Source organism: Polyodon spathula, chromosome 39 (assembly GCF_017654505.1).
Source record: "Polyodon spathula isolate WHYD16114869_AA chromosome 39, ASM1765450v1, whole genome shotgun sequence".
NCBI classification, from domain to species: Eukaryota; Metazoa; Chordata; class Actinopteri; order Acipenseriformes; family Polyodontidae; genus Polyodon; species Polyodon spathula.
Genome location: NC_054572.1, coordinates 2,747,115 through 2,773,959, shown reverse-complemented (window position 1 = coordinate 2,773,959; position 26,845 = coordinate 2,747,115). Strand labels below are relative to the sequence as shown.

Sequence of the window (26,845 nt, the reverse complement as noted above, 5' to 3'; positions counted from 1 at the left end):
GCATGCTACAGAGCAATGCAAAGAACAAGCTGAAGACAACAAGGACCGTATCGTTACTGCACTTCAAAAAGGCTCATTCTCTTTATTATTATACAAGTGCGAGATCTGTGTTTCCAGGCTAATGGATTATGAAATGTAACCGGAGATGCAAGTACTGTATTTCCTGTATGCTCTGCTAAACTGATATGTGATTTCAAAGTGTCTTTCGATAGAGCTGCCGAGCGTTTACTGTGGTTATCTTTGTTTCTGGAAAGAATTACATCAGAATTCCCGAGGCCTCGGCTCTCAATGCTCCTCAGCAACGAACCAATCACAGTTTGAAGAATGAAGACATTATTGTCAAGAGGACGTCCTCTCCTTCAAAAAGGGGTCACCGTGACAAGAACAGACACACACTGCCCTGTATGGCACGCATTAAGCCAGAAGGGAATGAACACACGCATGGGGTGGATTTCAACACTTCTGCTGAGTAGATCACTGTTCTGCAAAAACACAACATTAGTTTAAATACAAACTGAATTCGGAGAATGAAAAACAAGTGAGACAAAGCGTCTATATGATGGGGATTTTGTGAAATATTAACTACGGAAGCTGTTTCACCTTTTAATGGAACTAGGGTATATTGTGCAATTCCTTTCATTTTAAGGTAATTTTGCCTACTTCCATACAATGCAAGTCCATTTCTACAAATATGCTCTTATCCTTTACTCAAAATGCACTTGGTACTAAATAACCCGGCACAGTGGCTGAATGGGTATAGGGTTTGTGGATTGGGGTTCCACTCAGTCCTCACCCTGTTCGCAGTTCTTGCCCCCAAAGCCCAGTGGACACTCGCAGCTGAAGGAGCTCCACTTGTTGGCGCAGGTCCCTCCGTTCATACAGGTGTTGCTGTTGCAGAAGTGCCTCTTCGCAGAGCACCCTGTGGGCAGGGAGGGGAAACGGAGCTTCAGAAACCCTGCCAGCAGAGGATTGTTGGATAGACTGTTCTTCTACCTATCTGTTCAACTACATCATAATAAATCAAACACCCTGCTAACCATCAACGTGCCTCCCTTGCACAAGCACTAGAGGGTGCTCTACTACTGCATGGCACTAATAAAGATGGAAAGAAGACAGCTTAGTTTACCTGGCACGGTTCCATTGTTTGCAATGAAGTCAGCCATGTCGATCTGTCGGCTGTCGATGAACAGGTTCTTCATGCAGCCCACAAACTCGCGGTTCTGGACCGGGAAGTCCTCGGGCAGGTTTGGGACCCCTCCAAGCAGCAGGGGGCCAGTCAGGTCCAGAGACCTGGGGAGGAGGAGTCAACAGTGAGCTACAAGCAAGGAAAGCTTGGGGAGGTGTTGGTAGAACTCACACCTCACCCCTACAAATATACAGCCGGAAAAAATCTGGAGGAGCTGTAGTCCTTTTGGGGGATAGCTGAATATTAAAAAAAGTATAATACAAAATATTTTCCTTTCTTTCACTTGCTAGACAATGTCTTTTCTCTTATCTCAGTACTATGTGCTCAGAGTTACTATTTTTGATCACATTCCCTGATGCATCTCATTGCGGTGTTTGTACCCTTCCCTGGTGAGACCCCCTTCTCTTCCATCACTATCAGCATATTAAACCTCAGTGCCTGAGCTCTTTGGATGGCCCATACTGAACAGAAACCTCTCGTTCCCCCGAGGCAGACAGTACAGTCAATTACAGATCTCGCTCACAGCTCAGGCTCACCCATGAAGCACACATACTGGGCTCTACAATATTCATCCTGTTCTACTTTGGAAGATGTGTGTGGTTCAGCAGTGCAATTTCAGTGTTCCCATACTGAACTTTAATTATGCAAGCACAGCAGGGGCAGCTTTATTCAGAGTTGCAGAAAAAGCATGCAAGGGCCACAAGAGATCTGCGACATGGGTCTTGCATACTTCTGCGTCATGCTGCATGCATGCATGCATGAGCACACGCTTGCAAACAAACATGTGTAAGTGTGAACGCTTAACCCTTTCTATTCCTGCGTGGGCATCCTAATTCCTTACCCACTATAGTGAGAAAAAGCAGATCCTGCACACATTACTGTAACCTACTATGCAAGACTCAACCAGTGCGGAGCTCTGCAGCTGCTGTAATTCATACAGCGTGTGAGCAGCAAGGAGGACTCTCCTCAAGGTCCCACATCATCATCATCATCATCATCATCATCACCATCATCTTACTTCTTCGATCCTGACTGGCTTCCCTGGGCTGAGCAAGAGTAGTTCCCGATCACATGGCCAAATCTCAAGGCGACAGACGTATCGCAGTCATCCACCGTTACCACGGCAACCTTCTGGCCCGACGGACCTTGGGCGATACCTGACTGTCCGATGATTGGCTGTGGGAAACAAAACAGGAGCACATTGTGATGAATCACCTCATGGACATGGCAGGACTGACCGCCCGAAGTCAGACGACATTTTGGCATTTTTTAATACATGCCAAATACAGTCCTGCAACCCTGCAAAGTATTCTAACAAAATGCAACCTGTAGGACAAGAAACGACTTGCACTTGCATTCATAAAAACAAGGATTATACCACGAGGAATACTATTTCTGTAAAACTGGACCTCTTGGCTAAGATACAGTGCAATGGTGCAAAGCGGTATAAATATATATAGACCCAGGGAAACTGCACTTATAAGAACTTAATAACATGAAGTAGTTGGGTTGGGTAATGACTGTATCAGCCACCCGAACACTAAGTGCCAGAGAACACAGAGCCAGGGCTCACTGTGTGATACTGCTGCTGCTGCTGCTGCTCTGCGGTAAAGAAGAAACGAGAGTCCTGCCATTTTAAACAGTGCCTCACAGTCCCGTCACTGAGATACAGGCGACTCAAGGGTCACGAAGCACAAGCTCAATTGAGTTTACAGTATGTAACCTTCTTTATAATTGGGAAGACAAAAGACAGCCCTGGATCATACGCAAGGCAGACTTCCTCGGGTGCACAAGTCATTGCTGTTGAGAATGGGCCTCATGTGACTTGGGTTTGGTTTTATAAAGCAATAAACAGGATTGAAAATAGACAGTTTTGTAGCAGTGTCACCAACAAAAAAATTATAAATATCATCACATTACAATATCTGAGAAGCAAAAAATGTTATGCAAGGAAAAAGTAATAGAGGTGCTATTTCTGGAAGGCATACAAAAAAATAACAAAAAAGGTTGCTTTTACATCCTGGATAACGACTGCAGTTAGCAGTTGATTGTGTCCCTCTTTAAGCTTGGCTCCTGGGACTGACAAGGAAGGAATCAAGCCATGTATGTTCCTCCAGTTGTCCGCCCCATTCCTGCTCAGCCTTCACACATTCAACCCCCCCCCCTTCCCAAAACAGACAAAGGAATTCTTTTCCCATCAGATCATGACTTCACAAGCTAACCTGACCCCTGGCAACAGCCAATCAAGGCAGCCCTCTTCACACCCTCTACAGAGGAAGGCATGCATTCTGCTCAGAAGCCTAGCACAAAAAGAACAAAACACATTTTATTGTGTGTGAAATTAAACCATAGGAGAGGGACAGGGCCGGGGCTATGGCACACAGTGCAACTTCTTGAACAGCAGCAATGGTGCACCAGGCTTCATTTAAACCTTGGACTATTGCTGGTTTTCAGATCAAACAAGCAACCTCTTCTTGTGATTTAGGGTTGAGTTTGCACCCCTCATATCCGTGAGATTCGAACCCCTGTACCCCATATCACGTAAAGGATCACAATCTCCAATTGTAGCCGATTTCCTAATGTGCGCTTGAACTGTTCCAAGGTTAGGTGACGGTTCAGAGAGAGAGAGGAGTTCTCACAATCCTCAGCACACAAGCTGTCACCTTTTACAGAGTGGAAACTCTATCTTTCTTTGGTCTAAAAAAAAGACCCCACTGTCCAGCAAATGACAAGACAACACCATTCTAACCCTAGCTCCGCTGCAGCGTGCGAATGCTGACACAGCTCCTTGCAGATTACATATTTGCTCGGGATTCAATTAAAAGGACACTTTTGAAAAAGAGTTTGTTTAAAAAAAGAGAGTTGGAAAACAGAGGAGTGTTTTCATAAAAGCAGACTGACAGCTCCGTGGAAGACAAAAAAGCCGCGTTTCATTTACAGACACAAAACCATGGCAACTTCAGAATTCTCCCCCTTTCGCTTGGTGCCAAAGTCCCAGCTTGTAGCTGAAGTGATTTTGTTTTCTCCACCTCTCATCTCCAAGTTGTATAAACGAGGATGCAATTGTTCCCTCGCATAGCTCAGTGTCAAAGCCCCATTAAGAGGCACGGAGTTCACAATCCCCCACGTCATTGCAGTTCTGTTCGCAGTTCACCAGTGAAAGGCGGTTCTCAATCACCGGCCCGGCAGAAAGAAGTTTACAACGGAGCCAACAGCCCCCGCAGGCCTCTGTGTGACTGACAAGAATCATTCCTACAGGCCAGCCGCCCACTGCATCCCCTTACTTCACATTTAAAAAAAGAAAAGAAAACAAAAACACAGAGGCTGTTTAACAGTATACAGTACTTACAGGTAGCTTGGTACAATTTTAATTCAAAATAAATACAAAATGGAAGGATATTGGTGTAAATCGCAAACATAAATTAAGTCTGGCCTGAACAGTTGCTAGGAGACCACTCTGTGATGCACAGCAACTCCTTCAACAGAGGCAAGATCTCATTTCCTGTTTACAAGAGCACAGGGATTTAGTTCCGAAACTATCTTTTTTTATTTTCTTGATTGAAATAAATATATGCGGGATATGCAAATGTCAGCATTACAAGAGCCAATCAAATAAGAACATAAGAAAGTTTACAAACGAGAGGAGGCCATTCGGCCCATCTTGCTCGTTTGGTTGTTAGTAGCTTATTGATCCCAAAATCTCATCAAGCAGCTTCTTGAAGGATCCCAGGGTGTCAGCTTCAACAACATTACTGGGGAGTTGATTCCAGACCCTCACAATTCTCTGTGTAAAAAAGTGTCTCCTATTTTCTGTTCTGAATGCCCCTTTTTCTAAACTCCATTTGTGACCCCTGGTCCTTGTTTCTTTTTTCAGGCTGAAAAAGCTGAAAAATCCTGTCGCCAAAGTCGCCAAAAGGCTGCCTTCTACATTCACAGCGTTTTAAAAGTCAAAGTACTAAGGATAGGATTAAAAGATGAAAAACGTTTTCTAGTCTGGTTTGTCTGAGGTGTAATGCACGCTCTTTCGTGTTTCCTGAGCAATGCCCCACTGAAAACAGTGAAAGAATCTCAAGCAGCTTTAATCTTTCTTTAAGAGACTCCGCTGCTGAAGAGAAGAGGCTGGGATGCGCATTCTGGCAGAGCTCAGGGTGTAAGAGAGATTCAGGAGGCTGGGATGTGCACTCTGAGTGCTCAGGGTGTAAGAGAGTTTCAAGAGGCTGGGATGTGCACTCTGGCAGAGCTCAGGGGGTAAGAGAGTTTCAAGAGGCTGGGATGTGCACTCTGGCAGAGCTTAGGGTGTAAGAGAGTTTCAAAAGGGTGGGATGTGCTCTCTGACTGCTCAGGGTGTAAGAGAGTTTCAAGAGGCTGGGATGTGCACTCTGGCAGAGCTCAGGGTGTAAGAGAGTTTCAAGAGGGTGGGATGTGCTCTCTGACTGCTCAGGGTGTAAGAGAGTTTCAAGAGGCTGGGATGTGCACTCTGGCAGAGCTCAGGGGGTAAGAGAGTTTCAAGAGGCTGGGATGTGCACTCTGGCAGAGCTCAGGGGGTAAGAGAGTTTCAAGAGGCTGGGATGTGCACTCTGGCAGAGCTCAGGGTGTAAGAGAGTTTCAAGAGGGTGGGATGTGCTCTCTGACTGCTCAGGGTGTAAGAGAGTTTCAAGAGGCTGGGATGTGCACTCTGGCAGAGCTCAGGGGGTAAGAGAGTTTCAGGAGGCTGAGATGTGCACTGGCAGAGCTCAGGGGGTAAGAGAGTTTCAAGAGGCTGGGATGTGCACTCTGGCAGAGCTCAGGGGGTAAGAGAGTTTCAAGAGGCTGGGATGTGCACTCTGGCAGAGCTCAGGGGGTAAGAGAGTTTCAAGAGGCTGGGATGTCACAACGGGAGCTGCTCCACTGAGTTTCAAGAGTTTTTTACAATACCTCTCTGGGCTTTAGAAAAGCTTACCTACACTTTGCTATGCTTTTACTGTGGTCAGCTTTTCTAAGGGTTAGTAGAATACAGCCAGTAATGAGTACCAGCTTTTATTATTATTATTATTATTATTATTATTATTATTATTATTATTATTATTATTATTACTGTCCAGTAAGTAGCAGGCAGAATCCAAGTACACATGAATCCAACCACAGACTCATGAAAAAAATAAAATGCGCTTGAACTCCTTGAAGGAGAATTTTTGTTTGGTTTCTCTAGATGGAGACTGCATTATGTCTGATAGCCAGCATTACATTTGTAATACCAGCAAAGTACATCCGATTACCAGTACGCACTTGTCACCAGCGGATTACAAAAACAACCACGCACTTCTTACAAATAAGAGCATTACGACTGAAGGGTTTGAAGTCTCTCTATAATACAAGCATGCCAGGTGCAGAGGCTCAGTGCTTTTCATCAGCAGGGATGACTCTGCAGGTGTTGGACATGCACGTTTCAAATCAGGACCTGCAGATCTAATTTCATTGCACTGTCATCAAACTCCTTTTCTCCCGGCACTAAATCCTGTGTTTAATCCCTCTGCTTTGTCTACAAACCAGGCTTCTTAAACAGGACTTTAGAAAGACAAATCCTGCGCACACCTTCAACGACGAGCAGCTGTTTCGATGCTGCACAGTATCAGACAGCCTTCAGCTTTGGGAATCACAAGCGCGGGGATGTGAGAGCAGGTTTACATTAGAAGCAGAAGGAGAATCTCCATTTGTTTATCCCTTCACTTTCAATCAGCTCTGAGACTGAATGCAGGAGGTCCTATGCTAGGACTCTCCCTCAGATCTCAGACGGGCCGTCAGGCTGACTTGGAAATCGCCCCCACGGCAGTCTTTAACAGCCCTGCATGTGCACTCCTGTATCAGCCAGTAGGAATGACTACTGCTCTCAGGACAGGAGACTTTTGATGAAGTGTTTTTACATTCCTTGGCAGTCATTAAGAAGAAGATGATGTTTATTTGTCAATCCGCTTCAAATATCAGAATCAAAAGTTTATCAAAGAAGCATTCCACTTCTGTTTCTGCGTTTCCCCAATCCTTACTGTCATTGAAAATGCAGATGGCTATTGACTGAATAGTAAAAATGACGGGTTATTTTATTTCCAATATATTTGGGAACACTTAGATTCCATTTTTCTAGTGATGATTTGCATGACTCAACAGACTGTCTTGTGACTATCTTCAAACTTTTGTAAAATGTAGCAGGTGGAATGTGCAAAATATTAGTGGCTTCCTATTACAAAAGAGACTTGGCATTTCTGTAATAAAAATAAATGAAAGCAGTTTTGCTGCATGGTTGTCATCTCTATCAACATCAGAGAATTCAAAAATCCACACCGCAGAACAATGCTCCACCACAAAGAGACAGTCACGAGCTGCACTGTTATTGCTCTGCTCACAACAGCTCGTCAGGTTTCCATATTAAATTGTGTTCATTAGTTTTGATTGTCTCACTCACACCTGACAAGTCAGTGCAGCAGCTTCACAGCCATCCGCATCATATCAGGTGAGGTCTCCTCCAGCCTCCAGCTGAACCATTAAAACTGTCACACAACCATTAGGAAGATTTATACTTTGCTTTCCATTTCTTCAGCCCCACCCAACTCATCTCTTGAAATGATGTCTTTAAAGCTGAAGAAAACAAAGCATTTGGACTAATGAACCAGTTTAGAGATTACACCCTTGGATGACGGTGAAACAGTGTTTCGTCTAGTTTTCAATTTGCTGCAAGGTGCATTTCTCCTCCAATAGCAACTCCAGGGGTTCCTGTCTTCCTGAACTGTACAGGAATGTTCTCTGCTGTTTGCTCTGTTTGGCATCAAGCCCTTGAGAGTCTGAGACAGAGAGAGCAGTTTGCTATGGAATCACTACACAAGAGAGACTCTAAACCAGTCTCTTAACTGCACACAGCCACAAAAACGGTCCGCTGATCTTTAATACACCTGAACCACACACCGTGCCACTCATGTAGAAATGCAGACACCCTCACTGTGTCCGCCCTCTCACACATCTTTCACTGCTTCATACACATGCTCCTCATGAAACAAGGCACCCTGTCTGCCGTGTTGCATGCCAAACATGATATTTTTTATTTTTTAAAGGTTAAAAAAAAACAGTAAATTGGGCAGATTCCTTTTTTTTTTTGGTTCTTAATTGACTGTTTTGTTATTTTTAAGAGTCATAAACAGAGCCGTATCAATGGCATTTTGGTTGAAACACACCATGATTGCGGTCGGATTCACAAAGCAATCAATCCCTATCATTTACACAGCCGTTTAATTAGCAGGAACCCCTCGGAGGTGTCGACTCTCGTTGTTTCACTTCTGACACAGGCAACGACAGCTTTATAAAAAGCCAATGGAATTTCCAGTGTGCTGTTTTGCAATATATAGAATTGTGGCATCTTTCGTGCAGTCACCTTGAGCACTGAACAGAGTACAAACCAGGTCACTGCTAAGTAATCATAGATAGAGTGCAAGGGCAGGATCAGCAGCAGCCAATGGAAGCTGAGATCCTATACCGGGCTACACTGTAGGAGAATGGACACAAGGGAATTACATTGTAGTGTGGGAGCTTGCGGATTCAAACTGAACGGATATTCACAAGGGGAACGACTCGAGGACAGACATTCCAGCTCACAGCGCTGCCCCCTTGCGGCTCTGTCCTCAGCTGCTTGTGTCTGTTTTGTCTTCAAGACAGCTGTGGCGACAGAAATAACTCAAAACCTCAAGAGCCAGAGGGGAGACATTGTTGAAATCTTGGTCGACAGGCTGGCCAGATGTCAAAAAAGGAGTCTTGCAGCACTCTAGTGTCCAGTGCATCTTGGAATGGTAAGAGCCCAGGAATGCTTCCAGAACCATAGCCTGAAGGGCTGCTATTGCTGGGATTCGGTCTTGACTCAAGACAGGAATGCAGACTGAGTGTCAGCTTTTTAACTGTTTAATCTTAACCCTTGCAAGTGTGCATTATTTTTTTATTTGTTAAATAAGAAAATGATTCAAAGCTAGCCACAATTTAAAGGCTTTAGTTTTCAAAGCCAGAACAAGACCAGGACTGTACTTCAATGTGGGAACACGTGGAGTGCCTGTGGAGCTCATATGCAGTGTTCGTGTCCCAGATGACAGACATGAGTGAGAATGAAGCCCTCTGTACTGACCTTGTTGTAGTACTGGAGCTGAACGACGTGCCACTGGCCATCACTGACCCCTCCTGGGATGTACGGAGACACTCTGGTTGTTGACTCTCCTGTGAGGGAGCAGGACAATGATGGCAAAACTATTACTGCAACACTCAACTAATACATAAATCATACAGAACTTCAATAACACACATTCAGGAACCACACACTGATCGGCTAATGAGATCACAGCACTGATGAAGGCATCAGCTGAAACACTCATAAATCCAGTTTCTTATAGTTTTACTTCAATAGATCAATACTGTGGAATTAAAGAAAAAAAAGACACTCCAGACACTACAAACCAGTACAGAGATGTGTTCATACAATATGCTGTAGTTCAGAAACGCATCGGACTAGGCATTGGTGCTTTCGGATATGACGCAGCACAGCAGACTTCAATCAGTGCAGTCAGACAATGAAAAAAAGCAAATCCAAGTGAAACATCATCCTTAGCAGCTCCAGCCTTTCCAAAAGCGTAACTCCACCCTGAGCAGGGGCTGTGCTTCATACCTGCTGAGAAGGTTAGCTGGATCTGCTCGTTAATGATCTCCAAGGCGATGAAGTCGTGTTTCTCATTAAAGCGCCCGTTGTAGAGCAGCAAGCCATTGTGCTCCTTGGTGGCAAACCTACAAAGGGGAGAAGCAGGAGAGCTTAGACAACAAGAACAGAACAGAGCAAGCAGAGCTAGATTTATAAGAGGTGATCTAAGAAAAAACACATCTTTAAAACCGGGAGATCAGGGGGACAAAGAAAATGACTGCGACTGCTTCATTTTAAGTGAGAATTCCCATGTGCTGGACCGATGGCGGAGCTCAATTAAAGCATGTTTTGTAATAAGGTTTTTCATGTGGCGCTGTCTATCAATCATCCTGTACAAGGCAGCCTACTGTATAGTTAATGTCAAACAAAGAGGTATGCTGACATTGAAATCCGATGTACTACACTGCAGATCTCAACTGTCGAGACACAAGAGAGGCATTCTGGCGGACGAGTTTCTTAATACAGTGTTTGACGTTTAAATTCATTAACACTGGCCTGGAAGCAAGTTCGAGGAGGAAAACAAAAAGGCTGCAATCACATGCAATCTCATTCCCCGCTTTGGAAAGGTGCATTTATCAAAATGAAAAACAGGATGTGCTGTGAAAGCCGAAACCCTTGTGTTTGTGTTAATCCTTGGTTTCATGCAGGTTTCCAATGCCCTGAGAAAGAGCCCTTCTATTATTGTCTCATTATTGTACAGCATCTTATGTTACAGTGACGCCACAGCTGCTTTACATTAGACATGTGCTGCGGGACTGCCTCCTGGCTCGAACCTTCTTCATCTATCTCGTACACCTCATGTTCCTGTCAGTCAAGCCTCTTCACGTTCTGCCTTGACTGCCTTTCTGTGCACTTTCAGAGCATTTCTTTGATAGAAGTTTGTAGAAGACTGCTTTTCAGCCAGTCCCTGTAAGCACTTGAACTGACAGGCCAGACTCAGCCGGGCCTCTGTCTAGCCCTGACCATCTTTCCTTACAGCGTGATTAACAGTCTGCTCAGAGGAGAACGCTATTTCAGCCTGGTGGAATGTCTTGCCATGACCTCCTAAAAGATACACCTGTGGCTAAAGTTAATAAAGGTGGAGCTTTCCTGGTCCCCAACACAGTACAGAACAACACCATTTATATAGACCCTTCTACGAGAAGTCCTTTGCAAAATATCCTCGCCATCCGATTAGACAAACGAGTTGGCTGGAAACACGACACAAGCAGAAGCAGCAAGCTCCTAGACTTGGGTCCTGACAGCCACAAAGGGGCCTGATGCTCTGAACTGAGCCATGTAACCCCATCAAACAAGCCACTGGCAACAGCAGCTCAGGGTTATAGAAACACGGTCTGTTGAACTGGAGGCATGCTTCAAAAAGCTCTTTATCCCATTTTCCATTCCTTCTTACTGTTCCAATTAAGATTTCACAAATCGAAAAAATAACGACTCCGCCTACGCTAAGAAACCTCACCAGGAGCCCTTTTTGTGTTGAACCTATACCCTGCTATTAAAAATGTCTATGTGTCAGTAAAATAAGCACGCTGTTTGTTCCTGCAGAGCAAACCTGGAATTTCATTTCTCTCTAAATCATGGGTTTGGGAGGGTGACGTTATCCTAAACCCCTGCCACTGCTGCACCTGCCTCCCTCCGTCTCTCCAGCGCTCTCTCACAGAGGGTCCTGGCAGGGAACTCGGTCCTCTCTCTGATAATCATCTCCCCTGCGCCTGCCTTTGTCTCCCTCTCTCCTCTCTCTTACACTGTCCGTCTCTACAGCGCTCTCTCACAGAGGGTCCTGGCTGGGAACTCGGTCCTCTCTCTGATAATCATCTCCCCTGCGCCTGCCTTTGTCTCCCTCTCTCCTCTCTTTTACACTGTCCGTCTCTACAGCACTCTCTCACAGAGGGTCCTGGCAGGGAACGTATTCCTCTCTCTGATAATCATCTCCCTTGCACCGGGGCTCTGCTTAAAGCCAGTAACACAAACTGTATTTAACAGTCTGTATTTAGACATTGCTTTTATTGCTGGCACTCGAGCACCACCCAGCACCTCTCTGACTGTTCTCATTCCCTCTGCAGATAGCAGGGGAGCGTTCCTGTCACATGATCAACTGAGAGCCGTGACCATGCAGGCAGAGAACGGCTGGGGGACAGACTTTCACACATATGTCCCGGATATATAAAACATCCAGAAACTACAATACAGTATACATGTATGGAAACAGTTCATACAGCTATCTGAATAGAACCAAAGCGATTGGTCACTGCAGACTCAATTCCACCTCTAAGTAATTGTAAAGCAATACATTTCGCAGACTTGCGCTGCATTACTGTTAACCCTGCAGTGTTAGGCTAGGTGTTGAATGATTCCAGGATTTGACAGTTAAATTTTGTGTGGCAGCTTCAGCTATTCAGACAAGTCAGTCATGCAAACAAGGTGCTAATCCAGACAACAGATGGCATGGCGATCCATTAGAGGCTGTAAAATGTTCTACAGCCTCCACACTCAGGTATGAAGGATTGTGTTGATGTGTATGCACCACAAAGCACAGCACTGCTGGACTAGACGAGGGTTTGATTTCAGAGTATTCAGTGTTCACGGCAGCCTCTGCTTCTTATCAGCTTCTGAGAAAAGAAATCATTTCACAACCAGTGGTTCTGCGTGCCATTTTATAACGCCTCTTCGAACTCAAACACTTTATTCTCAATGCTTTCTTCTCAAAAGATAAAAGGTATCAAAAACTAAACTAAAATTTAGTTCAAGAAAATCTTTAACCTGTGCGCTCAGCGACAACTGAAATGTGCCGTACGTAGGTTGTTTATTTGAGGTATCCAATAATACAGTACAATACTAAGCAGTCTGCCATGTGTGAGGCGGTGTGGTTTAGGATCAGGGAGCAGGGAAGATTTCAAACTAAAAAAACTAAAAACGAGAATAAATTGTGGATCCAGCAAGTTTTTACTGAGTTATCATAAACATCACTTCATATCAGTAATCTGCGGTAAACTCATTCCTGTGTGACAGTTTTTCATTTGCAAGCAGCGGAATTGGATAACTGGAAGATGCTTATTAAACCATGTCACGTGATCAACACATACTTGAGCAACAAACCAGCTGAAACACGATCGCTCGGCAGGAGCTCCAGTTGCTCTGGGTTTTGTTCAGTCTTTCTCTTGATTAATGCTGAACAATCGTGCAATACACTGTACTTGGCTGCGACTCTAAAAGAAGGATATGGGAAAATCCCAGTGAAATGCAAGGGGTCTGAATGCCAGTCTGTCTGCGGTCAAGCTCAAACAGGAACCTACCCTACACAGACATGTCTACTATAACCCATAGTTGGGATACATTCAGATTTGAAGCAGCTCTCCAGTTACTGTTCCTGATTAGAGTGGTCTCTACCACTGGATTATTCGGTTTACAGTACAAGAAAACCCAACTAATATTTCAGTTGATGGGGTGAACAGTTCAGTGGCCCATGATAGATCAACAATACCGCCCGTCTCCAATTACAAAAGGGTAACGTGAAATGAGATGTTGTGTAATCATTTACAACCAGAAAGATTTGATGCAGATTAAAAAGCTCGGTACTTGGTATTGTGTAATTTGGTGGGTAGTATTTCTGAAAGCTCTTGAATATGAATCCTATTGAGACTTAATAGTTTAAGATTACTGTAAGCATCATGCTGTTAGTGATCAGTAATGTAAAGGCTATTCTATATATGCCGATTACTGTAGGCATCTTGCTTTTAGTGATCAGTAATGTAAAGGCTATTTCATATATGCTTGTGGCACAGTGAGAGCTCTGCCTGTTAATAATTGGTGTTTTTTGATTGGCAGGGATGGGGTTAATTCCTGTCCCTGCCAAAAACACATGAGAATGGGGCTGCTCCTTAATACAATACTTGGTGCTGATTGGGCGAAGCCACATTCTCTAGAAGGAGAGCCCAGGGCTCCATTAGAGAGAGAGGAGCTGCTGAGTTTTTGAACCTGTGTCGTGCTGTAGTTGTATATTTTTTCTGTGTTCAGTGAAGGCGAATGCCCAGACTGTGTTTTGTTGAACCTCTGTGCCCTTGTGTTATTTTTGTTTACTACAGTGTGCTTTAGCGCTTACACTGCAGCTTCCCTGTGTTTGAGCCTCCTTCCCTGCCTTTAACACTCATTTTCACGTTCAGTTTCAGTGAGTAGCTACACATTACTGCTTGAAAGCCTGGCAGTCATGACAGACCAATCACGCGTGTTTCCAAACCGTCGAAGACTGGTTACCGATACACACTGGGCTTTGCGAGCTTGTACTTTCCCTTCAAAAACAAAAAAACACAAAGAATGTTTACCTTTCCCTGACCGAAAGTTTAGGAAAACAAAGCCGTCCTTGGTTCACAGGGAAAGAGAATGGAACTGCTCACTCAGCATTAGTGGTAAAACACGAATCATTGACACAAGGGCTGCAGAGCACAGCGCAGGAGTGTGCAATTCAACTGTCTGGGTCACTCAAGCAACACTGCTGACCTGGACTGTCTGAGCATGAGTACACAGCTCTCGGGTGCCCTGGTTTGTGTGAGCAAGCAAAGCGCATTTCTCTCAATTAGTCCGTGTCAGTCTTTCCTGTACACGTGATTTATTCATTAACCTCAACTGCTAACAAAGAGCCTGGTTTGGAATGGGGAGGCTTCAGCTAAGCAATTATTGCACTGAACGTCTTTGAGTTGCTGTTACCCGTCATGCATTATACATTATAGGACTGCTGCCTTTACTTTTATAGACCGCAATGCCTTCAAATAACAAGCCATGTTGTCTAAACAGTCTCAAACAAATGTTACTTATTTAATTTAAATTAACAAAAGGGAGCTGCATGTTTAAATGTTCCTGTATATGTAAAAGTTTTAATGGATCCTACAAACCACTGCTGGCAGCTTATACCACTGGGAAAGAAACACAAGACGATGACAGTGATAAAATCGTCACAGTCTATGAAAAGGTAAATAATTTGGTCTGACTATATACATCAAGGAGGCAGGTATATCCATCAACAATGATGAACTCTTTTCAGCCACACACTGTTACTGTTAACTGATGATTCATTCTGATTCTAAGCCAAGAAAAACATTTCAACTAAAAGCATTAAAACCATTAACAACATCTCCAGGCACAGCATTTAGATACGAGGTCGGTTCTAAGGCTGCTGACTCCAGTAGCTATGGAATGCTATGAGACCGTCACTGAATCACCATTCTTGCAGCCATGTACTGAAGCTAATAGTGGAGACTGATTGCCGTACTGCATGTGTGGCCAAAACAGTGGCTGTCTGCTGGACTGTGATAACTCCAGATCATTGGAAGGGAGCAGTGGAATGCTGGTTGCACAACTCACCAGGAATGGAGGAAGTAACATAAAAGAAACAGGTTCACTGTGAGACTGAAACAGCAAGCAGCAGGTGTGAAGGGTCAGGGGGTGACCTGGTGAACCCCTTCATGTATCACAGGGCAGCTGACAAGAAGAGTAAATATAGCAGAAAAACCTGAACATGTCACCCCTGTGACCCTGATGTCAATCAAGTACAGAACACGTCACACCCATAGCCAGACTGCTGAGAGGTGTGACAAAGACAATGCAGTATTTATGCAGCATTCCTGCAGTTAATGCAGTGCTATTTCAAAGGGACTGTTAACTCGTCCTACACAATGCTACAGGCGCTCTGTCAGCAGTACTATGTATATCTGCCAGGGGGGTAGGGCAGGGTACTCACGAGAGGGAGATGGAGAAGTGGAAGCGCTGGCGCAGTCCCTTGAAGGTGATGAAGGACAGGGCGGGGAAGCCTCGCGTTGTCATCTCGCAGTACGGCTTCTCATATTCGCCGGGCGGGCAGTCACACTTGAAGCCACCCACCAGTAGGTTGACGCAGGTGCCGCCATTCTTGCAGACCCCCGGGGCGCAGCGGCCCGATCGGGAGCTCAACTCACACTGATCACCTGGAGAACCAGCAGAGAGAGAGAAAGAGAGAGAGAGTGAGAAAGAGTCAGCACTGAAGAGGGAACTCTTATACATTATACTGGAGGAGAAAGTCAAAGCTGCTTATCCTAGTTTTAATGACAAATCTAAAGTGTGGTCTTACATTCAGGCATTACCATTGGACCTAAGATATGCACACACACAGGGAGTGTGAACTTCAGTCTGGGGGTTATTACACAGTCAGGGTTTAGATCAGCTTTTACAATTTGTCCCTCAATAGGAAACCCCTCTTGAAAGACATACTGAAATGCGTATTTATTACCAATGCCTGTAACTGAGATTTACTGATTGACTGTTGGTACGTGTGATGGGGGGAGGATTGTGAGATGTAATCGTGTTTGTACTCTGCTAACCTACACAGGATTCTCCAGTAAACCAGTTATACCAGCATGCCAGTTTCAGTTGAAGAGATTATTCCCAGGCTGATGCAATCATTTTTAAATAAATAAATCAACACACGAATATCAATCCAATGAAACAGAAACTATCTGGGTAAATATTATTTGATTATTTTTTTTATTACAGTACTGTACTAGCAATTTCAATACTAAAGAGAAATGAATAAAATGAGATTAGAAAAGGTAGCCCACCCAGATTAGAGATTATGAAATTAACATCCAGCCATTTCTGTGCATTCTACAAACAGTCAGGACAATGCTTCCTAGCCAGCACTTACAATTGCAACTTCAGAGGGAGGCTTGTGTGGGTAACTGTCCAAGATTGCACATGACTGCTACAGCATCAATGCTTTTCTGCAGCAGAGTTAACAGCTCAGATAAACACTGGAATGGCTGCATTATAATGCATTAAGTAAACATTGACGTAACAGAAAATAAAGGAGTTGTGAGCCAGCCTTCAAGCTCTTTGCACTCTACATGAGCGAGGTTAGGAAGGCCCATTCTCAAGCTGCAATGTACGGGAAGCAGATTTCACCCAGGTACCAGGACAGGGAACCGTTTTCCTTCAGTAATGGATTTTCTACACTATACAAAGAGTTTCCATTAGGCAACATGGCCATACCAAAACACCCCCGTTGCGATACTCTATGGAAGTGCAGTCGTTAAAGGGTTAATTATGGTTGTACTTCTTATGATTGCTTCAGGAGTTCCATCTAAAACCGCACTCTGTTAAGAACACCTCTACCTGGTCTAGGTGTTGACCTCATCTATCTAGGAATCTTGGGTATTTGGGGGTAACTTTTAACCTTTTAGCACATGCTGCACCAGTGAACAGGAATAAGGAAAGCTGCACCTCTAGCAAACACTGTTGCTATTGAGATTGCATTTCGCAAGGACAGACGCATTAATTCCAGATATTTACCTTCAATTATCCTCATTGAGTCTGAATGGCTTATTCTGCGAGGTGTCAGAGTGTGTGTGTGTGAGAGAGAGAGAATGAGAGAGAGAGAGAGAGAGAGAGAGAGAGAGAGAGAGAGAGAGAGAGAGAGAGAGAGAGAGAATGAGAGAGAGAGCCATTGCCTGGGTTACGCACCGCTGGAGAGAAGAAGAAGAGCCAAGACACATATTTCAGTATCGATCTCGCTCAGCCTGGTAATGAAACCGCTGCTCTGCTGGGGCAGTGTGATCCCCAGAGGAACACACTAAATGCAGAATTACTATTTCTGCCTGCTCACCGGTCTCCTAACCCCGTGGCCTGCTGCGGTGGTCATGGAAACACAACACTGACACCCTGTCCGGCCCAAGCCCAGTGCTAACCATAACAAAGGCCTCCCCCCCAACCCCAAAGAAAGGGTGGGGCACAAGAGACCCCAAGCATGATTACAGTCTTTATATGAGATACAGAATTGAAAGGCTGATCAAATTCAGATGTAATTTGTTATGCTCATTCCAACTGTTCATCTCATTAAATGCAGCTTGTCCTGTGACTTTGAAATGAATTGAAGTGATCATGTATATTCAATTTGAAAGCTAAGCTTGTGTGTAAATCTGGCAGCAACCAAACCCAGGTGATGGCGGTGGGGAAAGTGAGAACGTACCATGCGATGCTCACTGGGCCTAAGACAGCAGTCCTAATTAAACTGCGTGGCTTAAAAAAAACTCATGCTTTATATACTTCTAAAATATACATGTGCAGAACATAAGCATAGAAAGCTTCCCCATATTTACTTACAAGAGTATACAGACTCAAAGGTCTGTGCTCTGTGCTGGTGGATAAAGGGTTCAATCTCTATGACCTGGGGGGTTTATTAATGCAACACTCCTCTTTCATGCACACATGGGAAGCAGGATTTATAATTAATGACACACACTGCAATTAGCAGAAGAACCTGATTAATTGGAAGTCTGAGCATGTGATTTCATAACCAGCGACCGCAGGCTATTGAAAATGAGTAAGCCGGCCTTGTGTCTTTGTTCAGCTACAGTAACAAGAAACAAGATCAGCTGGAACAGCAGCTGTCTAGGTTGTGCTGGTTACTCCCTTTGGAGAGAGCTGATCTGAATTAGAACCACAAGCAGTAGAATTGCACTACAGAGGCTGCCTCCTTCGAGTTCTATTCCAGAGTTTCTGAGGATTCTGAATGACACTGAATAGCTTACCGCAGAGGGGAGTTCAAAAGGTCACCGCTCAAGAGTGGAATAAATGTCATACCTCATTACAGCTCTGCCACAATAAACTATCTTTACAATGTCAGCTTGCATGACTTCATCCGTGCAAACGGCCATATTCTTTTGGAGCTAAGCTATTAATCGAACATAAGCACATGCCCCTTGGCTAGGGAAATCGAGTCCTGTCTGCGTGTCTGATTGTGTTAACAAGATGTTTGGGTTTTCATCTGCACTGCAGGACTCATTTGCATAGATCAGCTGCGCTGTGCAGACTTGCTGGACTATGTATCGAAGCTGTAAAACAAAACACAACATTGCTGATTCATATGTATATATAAATGAGACAAAATCCTGGAGTACCAACAAATGCATGCAGCAAGATTTATATGCATGAATACTCAATCAGGCAGAGACTCATTTTCAATTCACCCTCAGTATTATAAATTAACACGACATCAAGCAAGGGGTTCACTTCAAATATTCACATGCTTTCTTAATGCCAGACTTCAGGCTGTATTCCACATACAGAATAACTGGATCTGGGCATCTGCTGCTGTATCTACACAATAAAAGAGCAGAACCACACACCGCTGCTCCACTCAGTAGCCATCATGCATACCCAATTACAGCTGCACTAACATCGCATCATCAAGGCTGCCAGACCAGCCTTTGTTTCCACACCCCTCCTCTCATTTCCCTCCCTTTTTCAATTCATCTGCTGGGCCTCTCTCCTGGAACCAAGAAGCACTCCTGAAAAATGTGCTTAATAACATGTAATCCACCCTGTGGAACACAGGATTAATTTCCTTTATTTCTTCATCCATTTTCAAAAGGCATGGTTCCCCAGACGCCAGGATTGTCAACACTGTGATTGGAAACGAAATCCCTCATCGTTACCCGCTCCCCTCCCCAGATTCAGTTACCTGCCTGGCTGGGCTGAGCGGAGTCATGGAAGCACAGTATAACAGTGTTAGCAGAGCCCTCTCACAGTGTGAAGGAAATACAGTCATTACATGTTAGCCACTGCAACAGTGGGTGACCCCAGCATTTGTGAACGGCTACTGAACAATGGAGAAATGGAGAGCGATAGCGTTTCACTTCATGCAAGTGGTCAACCCTCAGTTACATCTGCTGGGCACTCTACATCAATTCACTGAAATACTGCAACACCCAGCAATGCTGGACAGGGGTGTGGGTCAGGGGTCAAGCGTCCAAGAAACAAATCAAATAAAATATTGTGGCTAAAATCAATTCCCCTTTAAGATGGATGTGTTGCCATGTTATTGTATTTAAAGAGCATTTTAATACCTAAAAACTACAAGAGAATTAAAAAAAAAAACATGGGTCAAAGTTCCTTTAAGATTCATCCTCTTCCTCCAGTCTCCCAGGCTGACACGGGACAGATTAAAAAGCTATTTTCATCTCCGCTTGCCTCGTTATGACAACAGCAGCAGCAGCAGCAGCCTGGACCCCCAAGAGACTCCTCAACAATCACACTGTGCAACAATTCTGAGCAGGAAAACAGAGGAGAGGTGCTGTCTCTGACTCCATCACCACCGCACTGACACAGATCACTGTGAGGTGGGGATTATACACAGCAGCACTATAGCAACACTGGACCTGTTGTACAGTACTACTACACTTATACACCCAAGTGTATTTTACTGAGCTAAATGGTCACCACAAGGACTTTGTCTTTGCTTATTCGAGGTGTCACTCAGGGGGAAAAAAATACAAAAAAAAATCTTACTCTTTGGTAAGAACAAGTATCTGCTAAAACAGGCTGTTTGCCTCCAAAAGATTGCTGAAGCAAACAAAGCTTTAGGACTTCACCTGACAGCCCTACACAGCACAAGATCAGGCTGGTTAAGCCAGGCAGCTTCAATGAAGAATGCAGACACGGGAACCCACATGCAGTCAGAACCCTTATATTTCACTTGTATTAATTCCCGACGTGCAGGATTAGAGCTGTCAGATTTAAACTGACGTGCCTGAGCTATGTCTTGAGGGTAGAAGTTTAGTAGCGAGTACTATGCGAGAGACCGGCAGCGTTGGAGACAGACATCAATCCACACACTGCCCGACGGGCCTCCCCTCTCCCTGGCAGTAGGAGTACAAGGAGTACAAGCTGGCATGCCTCCTAACCCTGCAGTGTCAGTTTTGTTGACGGTTTTGTGGCGTCCAAAACTGGGCTGAAACCAGTGGAACACCTTTCAGTTCCCATTCCATTTCTAGGTGGCTTGTAAAAGGATACATATGGCACTGAAAATACACTGTTCAGAGATGAGGCACTCTCATTCCCCTGAATACTCACAGTCTGAATGGCATGCAAAGTCAGAACTCAATGTGTAGCAGTGAACGTGCTTTCTCATTTCAGCAGGGAACAATCTAGTTAGCAATTAAAAGGCGAGGGAGAATAATAACTGAAGATCTGTAATTAAATACCCACAGCTTAGCACAAAGAATGGTACAATAAACTACCAGTGTGTGTGTGTGTGTGAGTAATCAGAAAGGCTTGCTTTCTTTTGCACAGACTGTAAAGCAGCTGCCGTATCTACTTTACACCTCCCCAACGCAGCCACCAAGAAACAGCAACCGAAGCCAGAAAAGTAAGCAGAGCACAGTACAGCCTGCATTTACAGCCACTGGAACACAATGGTCCCTTGGTTCTGGCCCCATAGATAATTACACAGATGTGGCTTTAAAGAGCCTTGACACACCTTTGAAGACTGGCGCTTAATTCAGGTTTCACTATACATCATAACTGATAATCAGGATGATTCTCGCAATGCACCTGCAACACGACACCTCAAGCAGCAAAAAAAACCTGCTGGAGAAATTAAACCCCGCCCACTGTGAAGTGACCGCCCATCACAGCTTGTGGGTCCTTTAGAACTGAAGACGGGTTCTGCCACATGACATCATGATATCAGGTTGACGCCAACAGGACACCTGTTGATACCTGCACTCTGACTAATTGTAACCTTATCTATAGCATGTGTGCCACTGAACAGCCTTTGACTCATCCCATCATGTGCACCAGCATCAGCACACGCAAGAGAGGCGCTTTTGTTTAGCATGTTTTTCACATTCTAGCTGGCCACTTTGTCATGTATACTTCAAGCAGGACTGGATTCTCTACAGCCTGAGGGAATGTACTTGTATGCAGTACACAGAGTGAATGCTCAGTACAGGCCATAGGCATTGAAATCCAGTGACACAACACACAAGCTTGAAAAGGTTTTCTCAGTTGAGAATACACAGCCTTGTACCCTGGAGTGTTCTCCAACGTGCTCCTGGTGCATAGTCACACAGCCTCCTGTCCAATCAGTGAACAGAACAGCCTGTGTGAAGCCAATCCGATTCAGCCACAACTCCTCCCAGGAGAGCCTCAGACACCTACAGAGTGTGAGTGTGTTTATTCCTGCCAGCGATTCCCAGCCCAGGATTTTCCGGCCTCCTGCTCGATTTTCTGGCCCTGTGGTTTCGAGAGACACAGCAGGGCTCGGCTGTGAAGCGGGGCAGCACTGTATTCAGTGTGCGCTGCGTGGAGATCTGAGATGACGCACTGTCACAGTCCGGGGCCAGCACTGATCCGCATGACTTCCACAGAGTTAGGGAGGATTAGGGTTAGAGCCAGGGAATAGCTTCAGACCGCTGGAGCACTCAAGCATGCAGTGCACAGCTCAAAGATCACACCCAGAAGAGTCTGTCTTACTAAGCGTGTTCCAAAGTTCAGAGGATACAGATATTCCAAGAATGTTAAAAGATGCACAGATGATCTATGGAATAAAAGCATTCATTAAACTATATTATATATATATATATATATATATATATATATATATATATATATATATATATATATATAGTCAGCACTCTGATATCTGTTACCCAGATACACATCAGTCGTGTTTTACCACCCTTGTATTAAGAATAAAATAATATATATATATATATATATATATATACACATATATATATATATATATATATATATATATATATATATATATATATATAACAAATTAATGCACTTACTCATCACACAACTCTGTGAATTTCCAACTGTCACCAGTTTTCTGACACAAAGCCCACCTCTTCAATTCTACAACTTACATGAATATCCATCACAGCCCGCGGTTTTTGTTTTTATTCATTTATGTATTTTTTTAACATTCTCCAATGCCAAATCAGCCGGTCTTGTATTGTGCTGTTACACAGCGCTTCCTCCAGTTTCGCCTGATGAAAATGAAGCCAAAACAAAGCGAGCGAGACAAGCTAGGGTAATGTAACAGTGAATCATTAAACAGTTCTAGATACTGTGATGAATTTTTCTTTTTTTTTTAAATCTGTGATCTGTTGCTTTTGTGCATTTTCATTTGCAAGTGAACTATGATATTAGGGTCTTATCAAGCGCTACATTCTGCAATTTTGAATACTGACTTCGGAAACTGTTTTCATTCTGGAAACTGTTGTTTTTTTTTAATCTTTTGGTTTTGCTAAACTGCCTTTTATGTTTTACGCAGCTCTGTGCATGGATGACATTTAGATTTTATTTTGCTGTTTGATCATTAATAGGACATTTTCCATACTGCTACAATGCGTACGAGATTTAAAAGCATGTCCACTATTACAGTTAATGTGCTCTCTGTAGTTTTGGCAAGTGATATTTTCAGAATCACATCGTTCTGAATTAAAATACCACTTCTGTTAAAAATTTATAGTACTGTACCAACAAAACCAATACAGTACACCTAAATGGAAGTCTGCTTATTTAAAAACACTGTCCTTTCAGATATGTATTTTTGATAGTGTATCTTTTTTGTGTTCCCTGAAAAATGGACAAGGGTTAGAACGGGCCAAAATGAAATAATCAGATATGCGTCACACGCGTTTAACCGTCACTAAAGTCAAAATTTTATACGGTTACATATGTGAGTGAGTGCTGACTGTGTGTATGTGTGTGTATACATACACACATACACATACATACATACATACATACATACATACATACTAACAAACAAACTTAAATGTATCATCTTTCAAGGTATTTTTGTGTGTGTGTGGTCAAATGCTGCAACGGCAGTTTCTTTGACCGAGATTGTATCTTAACATACAGATGGCCTTGGAAAAATCTAATCTTTGTGCTTTCTTAGCCATGTGGTACCAAAGCATCTTTCAGCATAACTTCAATCTTAATTACAGCTCCTGGCAATGGTGGAATAAACTACTGGCTCATGGTTCAATGGAAGGCAGTGTACGGGTAATTATATCCCTGACTAATCAACAACAGCACCAAGTGACTGGATAAAAAACAGGTAGGGGCAATGACCAAGCAGCTCTGTCCAATTACTAGTGCCATTAAACAGCACTTTGTGAGGCATATAGCCAGCACCAAATAAACACCTTATGAATGAAAACCCACTAATGTGTCTAACGTAGCTAATGGGGCAAATCCAGTACAGAGACGACCAAAACATAATTTGCCACGTCCTGCCAACAAACATTCATCAGGAGACTTCACTGCACAAAGGGACGTGTTTAGTGCAGCTACAGATTACAATATGATGCAAACATAATGTTTGTGTATCGAAGCCGATCAGGTAAACATGCACTGCGCTGCTCCTTGATCAAGGAACCACATCATCGCTCATTTAAAACTGGAGAGAAAAGCATTCAGTGCGTTCAATCTTGCTGTATTTAGTGGGTGAATGCACCATGTCCATGCTCAATTAACAATCCGCACTAATTAAAAATGCCCCTCTGGAGATGCCTGCTATCATTACCTAATACTGTAGCTCATTACTACAGCTAGAGAAAGAGAAAGAGGAAGACATACGATGGCGAGGATGTGTCTGGAATGTGTTTTCCCCGACTCTCTGTCTGTAACCAGAATGACTCTAACCCTAACAGGAATATTAGTACACAGCGCTGATCTGCACAGTTCTCCTCACAAGCGCTTTACTGTTTCCTTCTTGCTTATTGCTAGGCTGCATACACACAAGCTTTCATTTTTCCAGGCCACTCAGTATACAATTGTTGCAGTGTATGAATGAAAAGCAGCTGTTTAAGGAAAGGATTCAAACACATGCAGACAAAAAGGAGACCGCTGCAGCTGAGCAGCACTGTAAAAAGAAGCACCCCCGTCCAGTGATGGACTCATTTAGACGATTGCCTTCAATCATGCAACATGTAGCATCACGTTACCCTGCCCCACCCAAACCAGGTCAACTGCTGCTGTCAATCCTCCCCACTGCAAACGCAACCTGTCTAAAAACCAACAGCACTACCGTGCAGAACTGTAAAGAATGCATTGTAATCAAGCACTTTCTGCACAAGAGTAGTTGAATTGCAGTGTATATTACATTTCCTCTCAATATCCAGAGAACACAGAGGCATTGCCTAGCAGATTAAAGGATGATGGCATCACTACATAGCTGTTGAAACTGATTCTGCACCAACAGGATGATCTTCTTATCAGTCACTCCATAATAACTTCAAGAGCGTGAAAGCATTGAGCATGCAGTTCCCAAGCAGGACAGAGTCTCTAGAAGATAACAGGCTGGTTTAGCTCCTGAGCTGAGGTGTATTAAAGCTAACAGCTCTGCAGTGACTCAGCGGTGACTATCCACAGTGTCTGTGGTTTGTTTGGTTTCAACCTGCAAACATTGTACAATTACTCTTAATGCTATAACATAACAAGGGCCTGAGCACCCAGCACAGTGCGAAACACAGAGCCGGGGAGCCTACCTGTGAACTCTTCGGGGCACTCGCATGTGAAGCCGCCCTCCCGGCTGCGGCACAGGCCCCCGTTTCTGCACGGGTTCCAGTAGCACAGGTTCACCTCGGTCTCGCAGTAATCCCCGGTGAAGCCAGCGGGACAGCGGCATCGCAGCCCGTTGATGGGGTGGATGGGTCGGAAGAGGATGGTGTCGGAGGTGATGAAGGGGGCCAGGCTGTCGAACTTGAGCACGGAGACGCACTTCATGTAGTTCTCGCAGGGCTCGCGCAGGCAGATGTTGTCGTCGAAGGGCAGCACGCGCTGGGTGGAGATGGAGGCCAGGAGGCTGCGGTTCAGGTAGATCCTCTCCTGCAGGTCCTCGGAGCTGAAGAACTGGCCACCCCCGCCGGGCAGCAGGACGGACATGCTGACGTTCAGAATGCTGGCGCTCACGTCCGTGTCGTTCTGGATGTTGAAGACGATGACGTCCTCCTTGCTCGCGGACAGCACCGTTGCCACGCCCTCCAGGAAGAGCCGCAGCAGCGGGGACAGGAAGCGCTCTTGAGACATGTGGGCCAGCCTCAGGGTGATGCTGCTGGAGAGCATCTCGTCCGTGATGACGGTGACCTGCAGAGTGCACTGAGCCGTCACACTGTGCACCCCATCTACAAAGAGGGAGATTCAACAAGTCAGTCATTCAACATTCAAACTCAAAAAAGCAGCTTTTGAAAAACACTGGTTATATCATTTATTTTATGAAACTTGAGAAAGTAATACAATCTAAAGCCAAACTAGCACATGTGAAGACAGAATCTGAATGGGTGCAAATGAGCTTAGTAGGGCTATGAGGCGCTTACGTGCAACAGACTGAACTAAAACTGGAACAACACTGAATGTGTACAAGCACTGGCGCTATCACCTCCCACTCACTGAGGGACTTGATCATTTTCAAGATCCTGTTGTCTTTGCTCAGAATATTTTGAGCACCATGACGGGAGCCGCTGCTCAGCTTTCTCCCTTACATGTGGCTGGCTGGCTGCTTGCAGGTTCCCCATTGCAAGGTTGGAACTCCACATTGGACCACTTGAGCCGCCATTGAAACGACACAAGAGCCTTGTGTGAGAGGAAGCCAGGCCAACAATGAACCATAGCCAAGCTCCGAACCATAACCAACAACCCACACTCCCTCAGCTGCAGCAGCCTTGTCTTTTGGTGGCACATTAATTTGCGGAGCAGTGTGGTTAGCAGCAGCCTGCTTGTAGCCCCCAAGCTTCCTCATCACAGCAGTGCTCTAATCTACACCAGGCCCGGTCCACAAGAAATCCACAGACACACACACACACACACACAGAGCACTGCATGAAAACAGCATTACACTTGGGAGAAAGAATGGATTTTTAAAGTGCTCTGTAGTTTCAAATTGCAATATCAATATTACTCAAATTGCATTGCCAATTCCAGCCTTTGTAAAGAAGTGCAATGCTTTGTGTGCATTGCAGCACTTGTACTGCAAAAGGAACACCACATTTCTATGGCACTGTTACTGCATTGAAAGAATGAAAATCAAACACTCTGCAATCTGTATTTATGGGCATCATTCCACCATGTCTCACTACACAAATTCTGCTTTAGTCTGTACTTTTGTATATTTAGGAGGTGATGTAAGGACACGTGCA

At 44.4% G+C, this 26,845-nt stretch overlaps 1 protein-coding gene across 1 annotated transcript in view; it reads right to left on the bottom strand.

Annotated features, from left to right (window-relative positions):
* The window catches only part of LOC121304691 (cadherin EGF LAG seven-pass G-type receptor 2-like), a 73,121-nt gene that overhangs the window by 17,177 nt on the left and 29,099 nt on the right, over nucleotides 1-26,845 (bottom strand). Inside the window, exons 2-8 of the mRNA XM_041235973.1 lie at nucleotides 25,199-25,834; nucleotides 15,613-15,835; nucleotides 9,855-9,970; nucleotides 9,321-9,409; nucleotides 2,205-2,362; nucleotides 1,127-1,290; nucleotides 794-919 (exon numbers count right to left, since the gene is read on the bottom strand). Coding sequence (XP_041091907.1) covers nucleotides 794-919; nucleotides 1,127-1,290; nucleotides 2,205-2,362; nucleotides 9,321-9,409; nucleotides 9,855-9,970; nucleotides 15,613-15,835; nucleotides 25,199-25,834 — 1,512 coding nt within the window. The remainder of the gene's footprint in view (nucleotides 1-793; nucleotides 920-1,126; nucleotides 1,291-2,204; nucleotides 2,363-9,320; nucleotides 9,410-9,854; nucleotides 9,971-15,612; nucleotides 15,836-25,198; nucleotides 25,835-26,845) is intronic.